At 33.6% G+C, this 14,334-nt stretch overlaps 1 protein-coding gene across 5 annotated transcripts in view; it reads left to right on the top strand.

Moving 5' to 3' along the window:
- The first annotated feature begins 1,361 nt into the window (after positions 1–1,361).
- The window catches only part of Chd1 (chromodomain helicase DNA binding protein 1), a 77,498-nt gene continuing 64,525 nt past the window's right edge, over positions 1,362–14,334 (top strand). The window contains exon 1 of one of the 5 annotated variants that reach the window (XM_048811482.1): positions 1,362–1,820. In XM_048811482.1, the coding sequence (XP_048667439.1) occupies positions 1,768–1,820 (53 nt within the window). In that variant the 5' untranslated portion in view covers positions 1,362–1,767. The remainder of the gene's footprint in view (positions 1,821–14,334) is intronic. The other 4 variants (XM_048811479.1, XM_048811480.1, XM_048811481.1 and 1 more) reach the window with 4 other exon arrangements.

Raw genomic sequence — 14,334 nt, 5'->3', positions numbered from 1 at the left:
GCTCGGGCGAGCCTGGGAGGGCGCGGGGCGGTTCTGCGGGAAGTTTGAGGCGGGAAGAGACTCCCGGACCGGGATGGAGGCCCGGGAGAAAGGGGAGACGTCCGGAAGGGAGGCTGATGGGGAGCCAGACTGAGTTGGACCGGCAAGGAGGATGGTTTCCCAATCTCTTGGAGTCCTGCTTCAGAAACTTAGTAGGAGTAAAACAACTGTTAAAACACAGAGGATAGAAGTAGAGGATTGTAGAGGTTTAACGACTTAGAGAAGAGTCATTGTTGAGACGCACGAGAGACAGCGGAGAGCTGCGTGCGCTTTAAGCTTTAAACTTACGGTTCTGAAAAGGGTTTCGGAAAGACGACTTACTCGGAGAAGGGAGTGAGAGGGGAAAGGAAGTTACAGTGCACAGAGAAAGCCATTTTGAGGGACGAAAGGAAGGTGAAAGGGAAAGAACGAAAAGGAGAGAACTTTCTTAACGAAGACTTTAAGGAAAGAGGCAGAGTACTTAGATTTTTAAGACTTGTTATAATAGTAAAGCTTTTTGACTAAAGTTGGAATTTATATTTAACTTGAGGAATAAATGTTGAGTGGAACAGTTACTTTTTAGATAACCTGCTCTTGCAGAAGAGGGTAGACTACCCTGAAGTCTGGAGAATTAAGATCCCAATCCACATACAGAATCTTCTATGATTGAGCTGGCAACAGCCTGTTTCCTCACCTCTTTGTGTTTGTGTGTAATGCAGATAATCATAGGAGAAAATTTTCATTGCTGAGGTCTGAGGACAGCTCTGCTTCTGTAGGCTGTCTCAGTACTTTCTGACTGGGGAAGGATCTGACGTCTCCTTCCCCCGCTTCTTCCTCTCCCTCCCCTGCCAGAGATCTCCTTTGTTTATTCGTGGATGGCTTGTAGGTGACTCTACTGTTGTGCTGAAATCTTGAGAGTGCAAATACTGTGTCTTGGTATTTTATTATGTTGCACCAAATTTTACTTTAAAAAAAGCACATAGAGTGTATATTCTATTACTTTTTTATTTTTTTCATGGAATCTCTGCGAGTCCAAACTAGTAAATATTTTTTTTCACTCCACTATCAGTTTACCTGAAAAAGAGCATGTTTATTTTGTCCTGTGCATTTTTGCTAAAATTATGTAACTTTTTATTATTTTCTCATGTGAACATTTCCAAAACTTTCCTTCACAGGAGTATATGAAGTTCTTGGAGATAGAAATTAGGCCTTCATTAAGAGTAACCCTTTTTCCCCCTTCACTTATTTAATCAAGTTATCAAATAAGACTCCATTTTCTAGGGATGTAGTTATATGTTGCATGGTACCACTTTGCTTTAGTAAATTATATAAATATTGATACACAGTGGCAGTCTCTAAAAGTTTTATCACTCCACAAATGTTTTGATTTCTTCTGTGGAAAACATTTTAGCAATATAGCCTGCTAAATTCTAGTAAGTTATAAGAAAGTACATAATAGAAGCTGAGATATGTTAAGTAAAAGACCTCCACCCCTTCCTTACCATCTTTAGTCTAATTGGCCTAGGTAGATTTCTACAAGTTCTAAGCAGGTGTTATTTATCTTTTTCTACAGAAAGTGTTCTTATTTTTTCATGTTTTCCTTAGGTGAATCAAAGAGGGTCCCAGGAAATTGTGAATGTTCAAGAAAATTCATCTGAATTTTTGATATTCAAAGAGGAGTCAGTATTTATATTCATCTTTTAAACTGGGAAGATTTATATTTTATTTTAAAACTCCTTGATATTTACAATGAATGGACATAGTGATGAAGAAAGTGTTAGAAACAGCAGTGGAGAATCAAGGTAAGCAACAACTTTATCAACTGTTTACTGTGAGGAGAACTGAATATCCATTTGCTGTTTTTTATAAATTTGTAGTCTTAGCCATCCAAATATTGAAAAGGTTTCTAGTATTTGAAGCTTTGTTGACATTACCTATTCTAAATATTTTTTAAAATATTTAAGTTCTTTGGAACTTTTGAATTTTGAAGTACTTAAATCTATATTAGGTTTATGCTTGAGGTAATAATGGAAGCTGGAACATACAAAAAAAAGTATTCAAATTGATTTGACTGTTGGTAAAAATCTTAAATATAGTAAGAATTGGTGCACTCATTTTGCCTGGCATTTGGCTTTTTGCACCTTTGCTGTCCAGTGCTGTAGCCACTAGCCACATGTAGCTGTTTAAATTTAAATCATAGAATATTCAAAATTTTATTATTTAGACAAACCAGACACATTTAAGTGCTTAATATCACATGAGTAGTGTCTACTATCTTGGACAGCACAGATAGAAAACATTTTTATCACTGAAGAAAGCTTTATAGATAACATTGATCTGGACATTTGTTTTACTGTATTCCCCCCCCCCCCCTTTTTTTTTTAAATTTTCATGGTGAACTTTTAATTATCTGTGAATGAGTTAAGAGTTTTTACTTGTGCCGTATCTTTTTAAATTAGATTTGTCTAATTTATGTGTTTTAAAAAAAACAACTCTTCACATCGGAATACTCTTTTTAAATTCTTTTTTAGCACCCCCAATTTTGAGTTACTTGCACATTGAAATAAAATTCACATAGTTATGTGCACTTATCATAGGTGAAAATCAGCAAAATGAATTTTGAAGTCATATTGGTTACTTATAACAGTTCTACCACTTATTAACTATGTGAACTAGTGTAAATTAATTTCTGATGCTCTGATTTTTGCTCTTTTAATAAAATGGGGACCTGGGCATGACGGCACATGCCTGTAATGCCAGCAACTCAGGAGGGTGAGACAGGATCACAAGTTTGAGGCCAGCTACATCAACTTAGTGGGCACCTTGTCTCAAAATAAATAAGGGATACAGATGTGGCTCAGTGGTTAAGTGCCACTAGGTTCAATCCTCAGTACCAAAAACAAGTAAGTAAATAAATAAATACAATGAAGTGTAAACCATTTATCTTTAAATTGAGAATTGAGATGCTTCTATAGGTAAAGGACTTAAAATGGTTTCTAATAAAATGTGTAGATTTGTAACATTTGCTTATTATAATTAATATGTTTTATGTAACAGTGCTACATAACTGAGACGTTAATTATAGTGATGGAGAAATGAGGTGGATAACAACAGACAAGTTGGTAGGGTTTAAGAAAAAAAGTTGGATAGAAAATTATGTTGTGCTTATATGTATTTGATCTGAAACTTGAAATTCTTTGGCCGTGCTTAGTGTATTTTATCACCTTTCCCTGATAGAATGTTTGGATAGCAAGAATATTGTAGAGAGTAGAGTAAGAAATAGGTTATGGAAAACATCATTTAGTTGAGCAAGTATTAGTCTAGGAGTTAAAAACTTGAGCTGACACCATCTTTGCACTAGTAAGTTCTCATGATTTTCCCAGTTATAAAATGAGAAGTTGAACTGATTTCAAAGTTTTATCCTACAATTTAATTACAAAGTATGGTGAAGTTGCAGACAACAGAGTTTGACTGCAATCACCAGAGGCAAAGTTAAAAGTCTTTTGAATCTCAGCTTTGATTCAGATCTCTGTAGCTATATTGATTGCTGTACAAGAATAGAAAAGAGTCATGTTATATACATTCTCTTACTCATTAGTGAATAATGAATTGGCCAATAGGTAGAAATATACAGAGGAAACCCAGGAGTCAAACTCCATACAAAATAGGAAAATATTCTACTTGGATATGCAGGGAGATTACCTGCTGGTATATTTTGACCATTTATCTATTCCAGTAATCTTTTATATATTTTCTATATTTTGCTGCCATACCTAAAGCAAAAAGGAATTTTAAAGCTAATTTAATTGTACAGGTGAAAATAAAAAAAAGTCCTGTGAAATCATATTTACTTAAAAGGATTCTTTCACAGTGCATACTTACTTTAAATGAATGCAAAACATTTCTCTAATTGTTCTGAGTCACTAATTCTACTATACAGGTTTTGTGTGCTTCTGAGAAGTGTGGTTATCAAGTTATCTAGTTTTTGCAACTGCTTTGGCATTTATCAGAAAGAGAGACTTGGTTCTGTTTTGCCTTCATTTCTTTCTTATAGATGTTTTGCTCTTTCCTTGCTCAGCTGTCATTGTTATAACAGTCCCTTCTCACTTTTTCCCTTCAATGCTTTACTCATTAGACATTGTAAAGAAAAGAGCTCCTGCGTAGTTAAAAGACTGAGAGGTAAACTTAGTTACAGGAATTTTCTTGGAAAAATCAAAAGTTGTAACTACTAAGAAGAATTTGATTTTTATTGGCCAGAATTTTAAAATGTGTTTTTACTGCAGAATTTTCCTTTGTGAAAGTTTCTGAAGTGAAATAGAATTAAAAGATGTTATTGGGCATTTTGGTTGTTATAATTAACTTCTTACCAAAAAGGAAAAAAAGAGGGTTTTCCTTCTATACGGAGAACTTTCTGTAACTGTTGACCAAAAAGGAAAAAAAAAAAAATGCTCAGGGAAATAGGTCATTTTGGCTATATTATAACTGTTTTGAAACTTACTTATTATGAAATGTGGGCCAGGATGCACCTGTACAACAGTTTCTGCTCGACACCAATTTTTTTTTTATAACTGAAGTTAAACTTTCTAAAGATAATGTTGGAAGATTTCAAAGCAGGTTTCCAGCTGGGTTGAACTTTTGTTGTCATTTGTAACAAAGTTTCTCAAATCCCGGTTAGACTTATTTTTTTTTTTAATTGTAAAGTTATCTTGAATGATTTACCCTATTAATAGATTTCTGGGTAAATACCTGAAATATAGGATTATAATTTGCTTGGATTGATTAATAGGTACTTGCATGTAGATTAAATTTTCAACAAAATTTCCAGGTACATTTAAGAATTTATTTGAATCACTTTAATCCCTAAATATAAATGTAATATTTCTGAATAATTCTTATGGAGTGGGGGGAAATGTTGATGTGCCTTAATAGTCATAGTCATTTAGAATTCATGTGTAGGTGGCAATGGAATTTTATTGACCTTTATTTCACTATGTCTTTTTACAGTGTTAACAATGTTAACAGTTAACAATATTAATTAACAATATTGTTAACAATTAACAACATTAATACATTAAAATATTTTTTAATAATAATAAATATAAATGTATAGATTTTACATTTATGTAGGGGAACCATATGTTACACTGGCATAGGAAATATATGACAGTAGAGTGTATTTTGACATTATACATACATAGGATATAACTTATTCTACTTAGGATTCTACTTAGTATACTTGGCGGTTGTTCATGATGTGGAGTTTCATTGATTGTGTATTCATATATTAACATAGGAAAGTTATGTCCTTTTCATTCTATTATGCAATAGAAGTGAAATACTTTAATTATTGTTTCATGCTTCAGTTATCCTCTTTGGATCTCAACTTCTAAAATGTTTTGGTGAGGCAGTGGTGGTAGGTAGTGAGTAGGAAATATGATTAATGGAAATGTCCTGAATAAAAATACTTTTCATGCTAAATATCCTGATCTGATCATTATGCATTGTATACATTTATTGAGTTATGACATAGTACCCTGTAAATGTTATTTTGTTACACAGAAATTATTACGTTAATTAAAAAGAAAAGAAAACCAAATCTCTTTTCTAAAATTCACAAATCGAGGTTACCAAGTTAAATTTTTCTGTAGAAAAATTTTTATACTGTATTCCCTGGAAGCAAGTTACTGTGTCTAGCTCACTCTCAAGGGGTTGAGTGGTAATTAAACTCCATCTCCTGGTGGGAGTATATCTGCATATATTAAGTAGAATTTCTGTAAAGAATTCTTTTCTCCATTTTTTTTCTGTTTATATATATACAAAGATTTATGTATATATATTTTATACTTTTTGTTATTAGTGAGTTATTTATTTTGCTGTGAAATTAAACTTTGGTTATGCAAGCCTTTTCAGGTCATCTTATTATTATTATTTTTTTTAACACAAAGCCATCCTTTTGACATAGAATTGGCCATTCTTGAAGGACTTCACTGGTTTGTTATTTATTCTAGGATGGTTTTAGAAATGAAGAGTTGTGTGTCAGCTGTGCTTGTTGCTACTCAAATGTCACTCTTCTAGGCCTCTTAGACAAAGTGAACAGAGATAGGTGACACATGTTTACATACTGAATCAAGTTATTTCTGTGTCTATCTATATACATATTAAAATAAGCATATATCGTTTCTTTTTTTTTTAAAGAGAGAGGAGAGAGAATTTTTTAATATTTATTTTTCAGTTTTCGGTGGACACATCTTTATGTTTTATTTTATGTGGTGCTGAGGATCGAACCCAGCACCCTGCGCATGCCAGGCGAGCACGTTTGAGCCACATCCCCAGCCCACATATATCGTTTCTTACAAGGTCATTTCAACTTCCCTTATAACTTTGTAAGTCTAACATGAGAAATGTGAAACCTACCATCCAACCTCTGTGTATTCATATATTCAACATAGCATGTATGTAAAGCAGTTTCAGAATTTATAGACTATATTCCAAAGGAGAAACAAATTTATTAACTGGTATACAGTGTTTATGTACAGTGTAACTTAATATTTAGCCTTACAGTTTGTAGTCAAACCACTGTTTTCCGAAGTTACTCGAGTTAGCTTATTTGCCCTCAACTTCATTAAGGTATTATGTCATAAATTTGTAATAAATTTAGATTCATTTGTTAGTCTCAATTCCACCCCAGGATTTCCAATATACTTGTTGACTTTTAAAATCTGCTTAATTATATTTATTCTGTGACATAATGTAAGTTCCATGGGTTTTGACAAATGCATAAAATTATCCTACCTTGGTACTGTACTGAACAGTTCCTTCTCCCTAAAAAGTTCCCCTGTGCATCTCAGATTTACTGAATCATCATTTCCATTTTAAAAAGATTTCCAGAAGAATTGTATTCATAGTAAAATTCATATGCACATATCTGAAACTATTCACCTGGAGTTATTCAACATTTTTACCATGTTTTAAAGCTATAAATTAACTTCTAAAAAGATTATGATAATCTGGAAGCAATAGTGGAAGGAACAGTTTATATACACAAATCAATTAAGTGAGTATATTTAGATCATGGGGCCATATAGATGTGGATGTGAACTGAAAGGAAAATGGAATTTGGTAAATTACTGGATTTCTTTAACTTTTCTAATCTTAATAGAATTGGTAAAGTTTGGGGGAAAATGAAGAAATAATGGTGTATATTCATATGAGTGATGCAGATAGTTTTTTTGTTTGTTTGTTTTTGGTACTGGGGATTGAACTTGGGCACTAGACCACTGAGCCAGATCTCCAGCCCTATTTTATATTTTATTTAGAGACAGGTCTCACTGAGTTGCTTAATGCCTCAACATTGCTGAGGCTGACTTTTGAAGTTATGATTCTCCTGTCTCAGCCTCCTGAGCCACTGGGAGGATTACAGGTGTGCATCACTGCGCCCTGCTTGGAGATAGTTTTCATAGAAATCATGTTCCCTGATGAAGAAGTGCACATCCTTTATATTAGATGTTGGGTATCCTAGCTTTGTAATTCTATACCTGAAGGTAAAGGAAAGAGAAAAGAGGATGTATCGCAGAATTAAAAAAAAAGTGGGGGGGTGGTGTGTGGATAGAAAGATACCTTTGGTAGTGTATTATTTATTTTCCATGTGAGTGAACTGGTCAGAACCACTAGTTTTAGGAAAAGACCCTAGGACTCTATTGTGCCAGAATCAACTTGTTATAAATGAGTAACTATGGGAATTGCAGTTTACAATTGGAAATATATTATTATCTGTTACTGTGATATGAGGTGAATGCTTATTCAAAAGTCAACCTTAATTAAATGTTAAAACTATGCTCAAATATATCTTTATTGATGGATTAAGTCAGATCCAAGTTAAAACCACTGAGATTAAAAAGCAGAGGCAGCCATACATGGTGGCACACACCTGTAATCCCAGCAACTCGGGAGGCTAAGACCAGCCTCAGCAATTTAGTGAGGCCCTAAGCAACTTACAAAGGGCCCATCTCAGAATTTTAAAAAAGAGCCAGTGACATGCTTTAGTGGTTAAATGCCCCTGGGTCCAATTCCCAGTACCAAAAAAGAAAAAGCAGTGGCAAAATTGTGTTCAAATATATTAACTTTGGGAATTCAGTGTCTGTGATAATATCTCTCTCTCTGTCTCTCTCTCTCAGAATTGGGGCATAAGACATTATAGTGGGCACTCTCAATTACGCTTGTCAGCTCTACTGTGGTTGCTTTCAAAAATAAGATAATCTGTCTTTTTCTTAATTTGGATGGTTGAGAAGCTTACTGTGTGGTAGATACCATGAAACACTAAAATTTCTTCTTTGAAGCTTATGATCAAGAGAGATGCCTTCACAAATATGTAATGTCAGATGGATGTAGTAAATGTGGAGATATAACAAAATCCTGTGCTAGTTCAGATGTAGGAGAGAGAAATTTGATTACAAGGACAAATGGTTTAACTTTCAAATCAATACTATGAGTAAGGTGTTAGTGTAGTTTTTGTTTTTGCCTTTCTTTGATCATTTAAATCACTGATAATCTTCAAATTTCATGCACACTAGAAGTGCCGAGGTAATGTGGTTTTTATGATGGTGAAACATTTTGACTGGCTAGGTAAAAAGAAAGTTTATACTAAGGCAGATGATATTAGTAGAAGAGAGTGAATGCAGTGAAATGTACACACTTCATCTCATGGCAGTCTGGTGTGATCTCTAAGAGCTATCTGTTGTCATCTCCAACTTGATTATTTTGAAAGTTAATTTCTACAGGTTATACTAATGGAGGAAAAACATCTGCTAGAAATTATTATAGCTTTAAATTATAGAATTAGTTATTTTTATTATGTCATTGATATTGTGATAAATTATAGGTATTTTATGTAGCTATTCTTCAGTGATTTTTAAATGTATTTATATATAGCCTTATTTCTCATCTGATCATTCCTTAAATGCTTACTAGAGAATATTTAAGGAAATATTTTTAGTTTGCCTCAGATTCAACACAGCTAACTCAAACAGTTACCTTTGAAATTAGCAATGCTAAAAGTTATCCTTCCTAGTACCCCTCTCTAGCAGTTCTAGCAATCATATCTACTTTTTTAAAATTTCATTTTATAAGATAATTTTTCTTGTATTTTGGTAGTTGAATGCATAAATGAACTATTGTTTTTGGTGGCAAGTGCCTAGCACATCAATGGCATTTACCTGAGTTTTAGAGGCATACAGGTGAAAAGATAGTCTGAATTTTCTAAAGCGTTTGGTGGTAGTTTTTGTGTTATTGGATAAAACTTTGTGTGCTTGTATGTGTTTACCACACTATTATGTAAAATATATTTTAGGTTGTGGTCCAAAAGTTTGAAAGTAATTATTCACCTTTTGCCACAAACATGTTCTTTTGTTAATATTTAGTGTTTACTTATTGCCTACTACTTTCCATATTGTTTTTCTAGTTATGCTGAAGCAGATAATGGTCTATTAAAACAATTAAAATAAAGGTTCCAATTTAATGAATTCAAGGTATAGTTAGAAGAGAAGTATATGTATAAACATAATTGTGATATTGTGAAGGAATTATAAGTAGTATGAACAAAATATTGTAGGAATATGAGTTGAAACAGTTGACCTGTGCCTGAGGAAAGTAGGGATAGATACATAAAGGGCATGATATTTTTTTGAGTAGTCCTAAAGAATGGAAAATTGTATTATTTATTTCTGAGAAGAGACATTTTCCAGATGGGGAAAAGTACGGGGATGGATACTTCTGCTGAGTTATTGTCTGTAAGTTTTGCTCCAGTTTCCTTTCTGCCACCTCTAGTTACTCTCAGAAATTAATCCATCTTTTATATTTTTCTTTTTTCCACAGCTTTTTGCCCCCAGTAAAAACCCTTACATAATAGTTAGTTGATGAGCAAATAAGTCAAATCATGTATGTGTAAAAAGTGTTCTTCCAAAAATACTTATTGCACAAACAATACAGTGTATTAATTATTGAACGATTTAATATGTTCTGCTAGAGACCCTAAAACACAGGGGCTCAGATGCTATTGTTTTTCACTGTCAGGTAAGTGAACTCTACCTTTTCTGGTTATGTAGGTACCCAGGGTTCGTGGGACAGATTTGTTGTTCTTAACATATGATTTCTGATTATTCAATGGTTGTTTTCAACAAGCACGAAGGAGCTGGGAGTAGGAAAGAGGATATAAGGCAAGCCATTTTATATTTAAGGATATGATGTAAATATCACACATTATTTCTGACCCTATCTCTATAGCCAAAACCAATTCATGAGGCCACAACTAGATGAAAGAAATACTGAGAAATCTTATCTTTAGCTGGATGGACTTATACCAGTCAAAACTGGAAGATTGAACAAGAATCTAATGTCTGATACATGGTACCAACTAGTAATCATCTTCCTTTTTATTATATAATTTGTTTTGAATATTTTAATATATTTATAGTTATTATTCATACACGTTTCCTATATTTGTTAATTATGACAGTCCAAAGGACACCTAAAACAAACTTTGAAATAATGATTCTGATCTTGAACTCAGGAAAAAGATCAATGGTTTTATCTATTATACTTATCAATATTGAACTCCTGAGTAGGGCAGTATGCTTTACTTCTCTTTTCATTTTCACAGTAATCTTAAAAGTATATTTATTTCCATGTAGCAGAAACCTCAGGCTCATCTAATGAGTGTACAGATATAAACAATTACAGTGACAAGAAAGGATTAGAAAGCATAATACACAGTTGAACTTCCAAACACCAGTAAATTAACCCTGAATTTTCCCTTTGGTGTGTGTAAAAAAAATTCTTTAAAAAATTCTCCCAAAGAGGAATGGGAAAATAAACAAGGAGAAATATGAATTACAGTGGATGGGGTAGAGAGAGAAGATGGGAGGGGAGGGAGGGGGGATGGTAGAGGATAGGAAAGGTAGCAGAATACAACAGTTACTAATAGGGCATTATGTAAAAATGTGGATGTGTAACTGATGTGATTCTGCAATCTGTATTTGGGGTAAAATTGGGAGTTCATAACCAACTTGAATCTAATGTATGAAATATGATATGTCAAGAGCTTTATAATGTTTTGAACAACCAATAAAAAAAAAAATTAAAAAAAAAAATAAATAAAATGGGCATAAAAAAAAAAAAAAAAAATTCTCCCAAAGAAATGCTTTTGAATGGCATTGAAACTTAACTAAACAGTATTAGGATGCGAAGAGAATAAGACAAAATGAAAATTTAGTACAGTGTGCTTCTCTAATAAACACAGTTCTTTGTTTTGTCTATGTGTACAGCTCTGTTTTTCAGGCACACAGTCCTCTATTATAAACTTTTATGGACAATTAGATTACCTTCTATCAGTGTATCCATTAGTATATCACCCATTCAACCACGAGTCTAACTCATCTAAATACTACTTACAGTTTAAAACAATAAGACGAAAAGGTAGGGAAATGGAAATATAATAAGGAAAAATTTTATGTGTTAGACAAGTAATCTTTAATAGAATTAAATTATTGATTTAAGGCTTTGTTACAATCTGTTTTTTTGAGAGAGCGAATTTTTTAAGATTTATTTTTAGTTTTCTGTGGTCACAACATCTTTATTTTATTTTTATGTGGTGCTAAGGATGAACCCAGCGCCCCGCGCATGCCAGGCGAGCACGTTACCGCTTGAGCCACATCCCCAGCCCTACAATCTGTTTTACTTATTATGGTTAAATACACAAATGATCTCTTTTCCTTCTGTAGTATTACTGGTTTGAGGTGTTCTTTCATTCCCCCCTTATGACTTTCATACCCACACCAATATTACTTTCTTGACATTTTAAATCTTCATGGTTTATCAGTACTAGTTTCTTCTGTTTGTATAATGGTAAAGCAGCTGCCCGTTTGCTACTGTTTTTCTTAGAAAGTCATCATTATTTTATTCCTAAACCCAGGATGAGTCTTAATGTTTTCATTAGGTCATAGGACTGATTTGAATGGAGAACAGGGAATAGAAAAAGGGAATTTTACCATTCTGTCATGCTGGCGTTCTCTGCTTTCCAGAGCAGTCCCTTCCCTCAAATATATGAAAATGCTAGGCAAAGTAGAGCAAAGGAAACCACTAAATTGTGTGACTGAACTTGAAAGAAGGCTTACTTACATGTACCAGAAACAAAAGGGATCCCAGAGCAGTAACTTTTGAACAAACATGGCAGCACAGGGGATATTTGAAGGGTCACATCGGGACCTTTGGCCAACAGGCCAGGATTGGTATTGGAACTAAGAGTTTGGCTGCAGCTGAAATGAAGAATATTATTAACCCTGAAGTTTTGCCTCCTATGTAAGGGTCTAGGAAAACTCCTTACATAGGCTTTCAAAGACATACATTTATCTATTTATTGATTTATTTGTTTATTTATTTATTTTTATATGTGACAGCGGAATGCATTACAATTCTTATTACACATGTAGAGCATAATTTTTCATATCATAGATGAACTCTAGATAGGGCAGAGGGGTTTGAGGGGGGAAGGGAAGGGCATGGGATTATTAATGATGGTGGAATGTGATGATCATTATTATTCAAGGACATTTTTTATTGTAAGCATAAAATGGAAACACAGTATGAAAATATCTTATAAATTAGAATTATATGATATAAAGTATTATCTTTACTGGAAAATAAATAAGAGAGGACCCTAAGGACCAACCAGATAACGTACGTGAGTGAAAATTTCCAAGTATTAGACGTTTCTTCAGGAAAAAATAATTTATGAATTGAAGCATATATGCAGCATCCATAGGAACCAGTGTTTTTAGGTTTGCACAGTTGTGACTGTGGGAAGTGGACTCAGTGTTTGTAGATTTTCTGATTCTTCAGAAGTTATTTCTATATATTACATTTAAGTTAGATAAGTTTGATGAAGAACCAAAAGAAGAAATATAGAAGCAAAGAAACCTGGAAGAAAATGAGAATTTGTGTGGAAGATGGAGGCTTACAGTAGTTTCAATTAGAAAACAAAAGAGGAGATAGTATTAAGCATTTACTAATTCACAGATATCTTTTTAGAATCTGTCAGGTACAATACTAGAAAATAGGTGTTCATATTACCATGTGTTAAGTGCCAGTTGCCTAAAGTTGTCTTGAGGAGGAAGTCTACAAAAAGCATGACTTCAGAAGTGAAGGATAAATAATAGAATAGTTACATTAGGGAAGAGGGTCAGGTGGTGATTAATAGGTAGGGATACCAACTTAAACCAAGGCTGGGAGGTGTGAAAGAGCATGACAAGAGGGCCAAAGGAACTCAGTGAGGCTGAAGTGCAAATAGAGAGAGAGAGTGGTTTTTGATAGTTGTAAAGGTAGGCAGAGATCAGATTTTAATAATTTTATCTCAAGAACCCCAAGGTAAGCCATTAAAACCTCAAAATCAGTTGTAGTGCTGGCTTTGTCACAGGGTTTAGTAAGTATGGAATGGAACCCATGCATACACATTTAAAAATTGGGGTGGTGGGCTGGGGATGTGTGGCTCAAGCCGTAGCGCGCTTGCCTGGCATGTGCGGGGCACTGGGTTCGATCCTCAGCAGCACATAAAAAATAAATAAAGATGTTGTGTCCACCGAAAACTAAAAAAAAATAAATATTAAAAAATTCTCTCTCTTTTTCTCTCTCTCTCTTTAAAAAAAAAATTGGGGTGGTGATTTTGTTGCAGGTTAGAGTTTGAAGAGGATGTTAATTTTTTTAAGTCATTCAAGTTATTAAGAACATAGACTATAATACAATAACCTTGGTAATGTAGGGATAGAATATTAGCCTTTATGCTAAAAGAAACTGCAGAGATATACATTTTGAGCACTTTATCTTGTCTCTTCCTGCTGTTGTCTACAAACTTTCAAGGAAAATCGGAAGGGCCAATAAAGGGAGCATGTCTAGTTGAGCCAGCTTCTATTGAACAGCTTTTTGGACAGTACAACCCAAAACTTGTGCTTATGTCTCATTTGTCAGATATTGGCCATACTGATTGATCTTAACATTGGAATTTCTGTTATTAAGGAAAAGAAGACATGGTGAGTTAATAGCAGTGTCTGAGGCAGGTATTGAATACAATTTTTATTTAAATTCCTTTAGCATTTATTTTTATCATTTCAGGTTTTTTTTTAAACTATGTGCATTTCTAGGGATTGGGGATGTAGCTCAGTTGGTAGAGTGATTGCCTCATATGCACAAGGCCCTGGGTTCAATCTCCAGCACCAAAAAAAAAAAAAAAAAAAAAAAAAAAAAAAAAAAAAAAAAAAAAAAAAAAAAAAA

This window comes from Marmota marmota, unplaced genomic scaffold (assembly GCF_001458135.2).
Source record: "Marmota marmota marmota unplaced genomic scaffold, marMar, whole genome shotgun sequence".
NCBI classification, from domain to species: Eukaryota; Metazoa; Chordata; class Mammalia; order Rodentia; family Sciuridae; genus Marmota; species Marmota marmota.
The sequence above is the reverse complement of the archived record's forward strand: the minus strand, read 5'-3'. Positions and strand labels throughout refer to the sequence as shown.